Source organism: Octopus bimaculoides, chromosome 3 (assembly GCF_001194135.2).
Source record: "Octopus bimaculoides isolate UCB-OBI-ISO-001 chromosome 3, ASM119413v2, whole genome shotgun sequence".
In the NCBI taxonomy this organism is placed as follows: domain Eukaryota; kingdom Metazoa; phylum Mollusca; class Cephalopoda; order Octopoda; family Octopodidae; genus Octopus; species Octopus bimaculoides.
Genome location: NC_068983.1, coordinates 43,238,772 through 43,245,493, shown reverse-complemented (window position 1 = coordinate 43,245,493; position 6,722 = coordinate 43,238,772). Strand labels below are relative to the sequence as shown.

At 38.8% G+C, this 6,722-nt stretch overlaps 1 protein-coding gene across 2 annotated transcripts in view; it reads left to right on the top strand.

Annotated features, from left to right (window-relative positions):
- LOC106874825 (proton myo-inositol cotransporter) overlaps positions 1-6,722 on the top strand; it is a 101,587-nt gene that overhangs the window by 87,700 nt on the left and 7,165 nt on the right. For both annotated transcript variants that reach the window (XM_052966157.1, XM_052966156.1), the window contains exons 6-7: positions 389-549; positions 5,307-5,421. In XM_052966157.1, coding sequence (XP_052822117.1) covers positions 389-549; positions 5,307-5,421 — 276 coding nt within the window. The remainder of the gene's footprint in view (positions 1-388; positions 550-5,306; positions 5,422-6,722) is intronic.

Below are 6,722 nucleotides of genomic sequence, written 5' to 3'. Positions count from 1 at the left end.
TGATCTCATATCAAGATAAACAGCGCATGACCTTGCAGGTGGGGGTCCAGTCAGAATTTTCTTCAGGTCAAGTAGCTCATCCCGCTCAAAAGGTCCCATCTTCTTCTTCTTCTTCTTCTTCTTCTTCTTCTTCTTCTTCTCCTTCTCCTCCTCCTCCTCCTCCTCCTCCTCCTCCTTCTTCTCCTCATCATTATTATTCAGTAGTCTTATTTTTATCATGTGCTTTCACTGCACTACTGAGCACAGCTTTGTGTGGCTAGGGTATGTGCTGTGGTTTACGCTTTGACTGCACCCTTAAGCACAGTGTACCTTGGGTATGTGCTCTTGAAATTCAGTAAATATAGAATGTATGTATTTAAAGAATATATATATATTTTTTTTTTGGCAGGTTCTACAGTGGTATATTTCTAAAGTCTCAAATAAAAGACGACTCAATCGCATTATGGTTATCTTCTATACCAATCTTTGCAAACTTCCTTTTCTCGTTTGTTGGTCTTTACCTGATAGAACGAATTGGACGACGTAAATTACTTTTCTTCTCAACTTTAGGTGAGCTGTTCTTCTTATTTTTTTCACCACCACCACCTGTGACAGACTGGTGTTCTATCTATGGGGATGGGGGAATATATGCACCCTGGAAACCAACAAACTGGTCCTGTGAGTCTATATGACTCATGAAGGATCTTTAACCATTTTTTTAAAGGGCAGCCTGTAACTATGCAGTGTAGGTTTGTCACTCCATGAGGTATTTTCAAAATACCCACATACTCATGGGTTTGTACCTAATGCAAAACAACACAAAAACACATGCATCCGTGTTGCAAAGTGAAACTGTACACCTCTTCCAGTAAAAAGTGGTAGTAGACAGCCATTATAAATAGACCAGCAGCCGGTTGACAGGGAGAAGGTCAGGAAGGTCAAGAGTATGTGTAGACTACGTTGATAGTTGTATCTGTGCTGATGGAGTAATTATACTGTGATAGTGTGTGATAGTGTGGTCGAGCAAATCGACCCCAGGACTTATTCTTTGTAAGCCTAGTACTTACTCTATTGTTCTCTTTTGCCAAACCGCTAAGTTACAGGGACGCAAACACACCATCATAGGTTGTCAAGTGATGTTGGGGGGACAAACTTGGGGTGACATAATTATACTGTGATAGTGTGTGAATTTGAACGATCCAACCTTTTGAAGATAATAACACTGTTATAACTGGGGATCATACAGTGCCAGAAACATTCTATCGATGACTTCGTAACATAAAATATCTGTTAGAGCAACAACCATTGTCAAAAAGACAGATACGACAGTGGCAAAAGATCACTTTACAACAATATTACAGTCCTGCAACACCATTCACAGCCCAATATGTGTTTTCATACAGGTTGTCTTGAAGGAGGATTTTCATTTGGGTCTATTTCCCCAGTGAAAGTTCTTTTCATGTCCAAATATATTCATCCATGTCAGATATGAGTTTACATTGCATATAATTGTATGATGTTGAGACATCTCAAGCTGGTTGTAAACAAATGTCATCTGTTTGCAATCTGGTATAGCTATTATGCAGTTTCATGTTTGAAGTACTTGGCTGGAAACAGGTGAAGGTTAACAACAGGAAGAGCATCCAGCAGAAAATCTGCTTCAACGAATCTAACCTGACTTAGGCAAACATGGAAAATGATGAATAAAATATATGTCTTTGAGAAGCAGAAGCAATGTAATCCCATTTTTATGAAGACAGAATTATTGAAACCACATCTGAAATATCTCCACAAATTTAGCTATTTTCATAAAGCAGAGCTAATAGTATAATTATTATATTTCAATAAACAAAAATGGTCTTATCTACAGAGATACAGTTTGTCCCAATTTCTAACAATCTCCCACTCCTCTAAATAACCCCTAATACCTCAATATTGTTCAGTGACTTAGTAAAAACATAATGTCTGTAGTATAATAATAGTAATCTTATGTAATACGTGAATACAAGAGGCACCTCTTGTACCTGAGAGTTATTCCTTTCTGTCCTTTATCTAATCATCACTACTGTTGATGTTAATTGAATTATCAACGCCTTAATAAGCTTCCACATGTATATCTTGGTAAGAAATATATGTGTATTTCCTTGAGCTCTGAACAACAAGTCTTTTCTCAAGGGTTCTTGACTAGATATAAATCTTTATCAAACATTTTCATGTTTTCTAATCAAGCCACATGTCGAATGTAGCAAGCTGTGTGTCAAACATGGCTGCTAAATTCCACTAAAATCACATCCTGTCATCGTTGTCCCCCTCCTTCTCATCATCATCATCATCATCATCATCATAATTTAATGTCCACTCTTCCACGTTTGCATGAGTCAAATGGAATTTGTTGAGGTAAATTTTCTTCAGCTTGATGCCCTTCCTGTTGCCAAACCCCACCCGCACTTGTTTCCCAGCAAGGTAATATCTCCCCTATGGACAGGTATGTTTTTCATGGAAGACTGGAAGTTACTTGGCTATAAATGAATGTCAGCCAAACTGCTGTTGCAACCCCCACCTCTTTCTCTTTAGCTGTCATATCTTCATTGCTTCACTGGGTCAAGTGGGAAGGAGCCTGAGATGGTGTTGAGGCCTATTTGCAACCAGACAGTCACTTCAAACAATTAACAAAAGTGTAATAGAAGTAATCAGGACATTCTTGCATGTGAGTAATGCACATATAGAGGGTGTTCAAAAAGTTTCTCTGCAGTGAATTTTTTCATCTTGATTTTCATCGGAACATGTGTAGAAGTGTCGACTTATGTATTGAAAATGAAGGACGACACTTATAAAATTTTTTAAAGTCTTGTAAAGTCTAATTTATTCTTTTGTAGTCTTATACTATACCATGTTATAAATATTTATTTTGCAATAAAATACTTACTGCGGAGAGACTTTTTGAATGCCCTGTACTAGCAGAAAGATCAACCTCCAGGCAGTTTCCTGTTAGTTGCTAATTTGTATTGACGCATTTGATTTCATTCCCAATTTGTGCACTTTTTCTGATGTTACAGGTAATGACTTTCACCCAAGCAGCCCAAGTTTAAGTCCAGGCATGGGAATGCTAAACTTATAGGTGCAGGAGTGGCTGTGTGGTAAGAAGCTTGCTTCCCAACCACATGGTCCCAGGTTCAGTCCCACTGCATGGCACCTTGGGCAAGTGTCTTTTACTATAGCCTCAAGCCAACCAAAGCCTTGTGAGTGGATTCGGTAGACAGAAACTGAAAGAAGCTCATCGTCAGTGCTGCCTGACTGGTACCTGTGCTGGTGGCATGTAAAAAGCACCATTTGTGCATGGTCAATGCTAGTGCCACCTGACTGGCTCCCATGCCGGTGGCACATAAAAAGCACCCACTACACTCTCAGAGTGGTTGGCATTAAGAAGGGCATCCAGCTGTAGAAACCTTGTCAGATCAGATTGGAGCCTGGTGCAGTCTCCTGGTTTGCCAGTCCTCACACAAACCATCCAGCCCATGCCAGCATAGAAAGCAGATGATTAATGATGATGATGATGTATGTATGTATGTATTTGTGTGAGTGATTGTCCCCCCACCATCGCTTGACAACCAATGTTAGCATGTTTACGTGCCCATCAATTAGTGGTTCAGCAAAAGAGACTGATAGAATAAGTACTAGGCTTACACAGAATAAGTCCTGGAGTTGATTTGTTTGACTAAATTCGGTGCTCCAACATAGTTGCAGTCAAATAATTGATCCAAGTAAAAGAATAAAATAAAAAAATAAAAGAATTTAGTGAAAACAAAACAAGTATAGAATGTAAATAAACATTTTCTGACCCAGAAGGATTGTTTACACTGACAGTTGTAATAACAAACAACTTATATACTTGAATTGTTATCTTATCTGGTTGACAATAGATACTATATAATTAATATGTTTAAGTCCAGTTAACCCTTTCGATATCAACCTGGTTGAAACAGCTTCTGGCTCTGTAGTACAAATGTCTTGTTTTCATAAGTTTTGAATTAAAATCTTCCACCAAACTTTAATCACATTTTATGTTCCTAACACTAGCTTAATGATAACTAAGTTACTTTACTAAATTCTTTGTTATATTTAAAATTAATTGAAAGATACACAGAGCATCTCAACAGAAATATGGTAACGAAAGGGGTTGACTTGCTTGACTAAAGGCGGTGCTCCAGCATGGCCACAGTCAAATGACTGAAACAAGTAAAAGAGTAAAAGAGTGATCCTTCAATGGGTGAGGTGGAATAAACATCGCAGATGCTTTGCCCCACAAACAAACTGTACAAGATACTCAGAGGCTTTTCAAGCTCTCCTATATCCATTGCAGTGCCAGAAACCCTTCTGTATTGTCTGCAGGTATCTCAGGGCCACATGTATTTCACACCTTTGCTTGTATGCTGCACGAGGCAGCAAGAACTGAGTTAGTCTTCATCTAACAGAGGGTTCCACTTGAAATCTCTTATCAACCTAGTCATCTTGAGCAAGTTTCAACTGCCCTGCCTATTTTCTTGGTGGCTTTCTTTAGATGTCTGGGTTCCAGACCTCTTTTCTGCAGGAAACAGCATACTGATCCAGATGGAAGGCCATGAAAGCCGACTACAATGGAGAATGAGGAGGCTACATGCCATCCCTTGACAAATACCTCATTGACTACGTCCTGATAGTTTGATGTCTTTAACCGGAGGGAAATATTGAGTCTGCCCTCCCAGGGTACTCTAAGTTTAACCTCAATGTTTGTTTTTGTATTCCTGGAAAGCAGGAACCTGTCCAATCAGAGTGGCATTACCACTATCTCAGAAATTATATCCTCCCCCAGTATTTATGGCTTGTGCCATAATTAAAAAATAAATACCTCTAATTTCCTTCATGTGGAGGTGCGTAGCTTAGTGGTTAGGGTGTCAGCATCATGATCGTAAGATTGTGGTTTCGATTCCTGGACCGGGCAACACGTGTTCTTGAGCAAAACACTTCATTTCTCATTGCTCCAGTTCACTCAGCTGGCAAAAATGAGAAACGCTGCGATGGACTGGCGTCCCGTCCAGCTGGAGAACACATACGCCATTGAAACTGGGAAACTGGGCCCATGATCCTGGCTAAGCTTTAAAAGGGCGCATTTATTTATTTTTTAATTTCCTTCATACTCTGCATTTTGCCCTCATGTTCCTCACATATTCTCTCACCTTTTGTTCCAAACTCTGTTCAAGACTCTTCATTAAATGCTTCAGCTTATACTAAACAATTTGAATGATGTCAAAGTATTTCCCAAAACCTGGAATTCTTCATTCTTTCTCTAGGTGTTATTATAACATTATTCTTTATGGGAATGGTCTACTTGAGAATTGAGAATCAGAGCTACCCTGTTACCGTTTTTGAAGATGTAGCAAACACTTCACACTGTATAAAACATAGGTAAGTATTAATATATCCAAAGGAAAATTATTTCTGAGGTATAGTAAGTCAAAAAAAAAAAAAAATTAAATCTCGTGTGTGTATTTATTGTAGAATTTTTCATTTTCATTTTATCCAGTTTCAGCTCATGAGCTGAGGCCATGCTGGGGCACCGCCATTTGGTGGGTTTTTTTAAGCTTTCACTTTAATTTTTTAGCAAGCGGTATCTTTATCCTTCTTTTCTTTAAATATTTTATACCTGTTTAGGTAGAAGTCTTGCTAGCCACCTCTTTATTACTGTTTTTAATAGTAATAATACTTCACATATTTACTTTTTTTATTGTTTCCTATAGTTTTCTCTTTAAACGGAGTAGGACGTTTCATCGTCGTTTAACGTCCGCTTTCCATGCTAGCATGGATTGGATGATTTAACTGAGGTCTGGTGAACCAGATGGCTACACCAGGCTTCAATCTAATTTGGCAGAGTTTCTACAGCTGGTTGCCCTTCCTAACGCCAACCACTACGAGAGTGTAGTGGGTGCTTTTACATGCCACCAGCACGAAGGCCAGACAGGCGGGTACTGACAACGGCCACGCTCGAAATGGTGTATTTTATGTGCCACCTGCACAGGAGCCAGTCCATTGGCACTGGCAACGTTTAAAGTTAGAAATGCACACAAGTTGAAATAATGAATGTTTTAGAAATAGATGTTAAATACTGTCTCCAACTGAGGATTGCAAAGCATGTCTCTCATGCACAGCATGAAATCAATTGGTATTGGGGTAGATGTTCAACTGGATGAAGAGATTGAATGTGCAGAGCAAGAAAGACCAGGGTGATGTTGCGAGAGACAGAAATAAATGGAGGAGGAACAAGCCATGATTTGTCAAAGGCATGAATGTGCCATGACACAAGAGAAGATGTGGAAGTAATGGTTTTGTTTAGCTCAAGTGTGATCCATTGCAAGGATTTAAGCAACAACAGAAATATTTTGTAATTCAAAATTTCAACGCCCACCCCACACCAAATGAGTCTGTATGTGTGTATGTGTGTGTGTTTCAGAAAATACATATTTACTACCAGAAAAGTATGCTATTGAAATAAATTATCTTTTATATACCTTTTTTAAATCACTCTGTCACCCTAGTAAAATTTCTTACACACACACACACACACACACACACACACACACACACACCACTCAGCGTGAGCGGTTTACATATACAGAGTGAGAGAGAGTGTGGTAAATACATATAAAGAGGGGGAAACTTTACAATAAGAAAGTGAAAATTGAAAGTGATAGACTAAGAGAGAGAGAGAG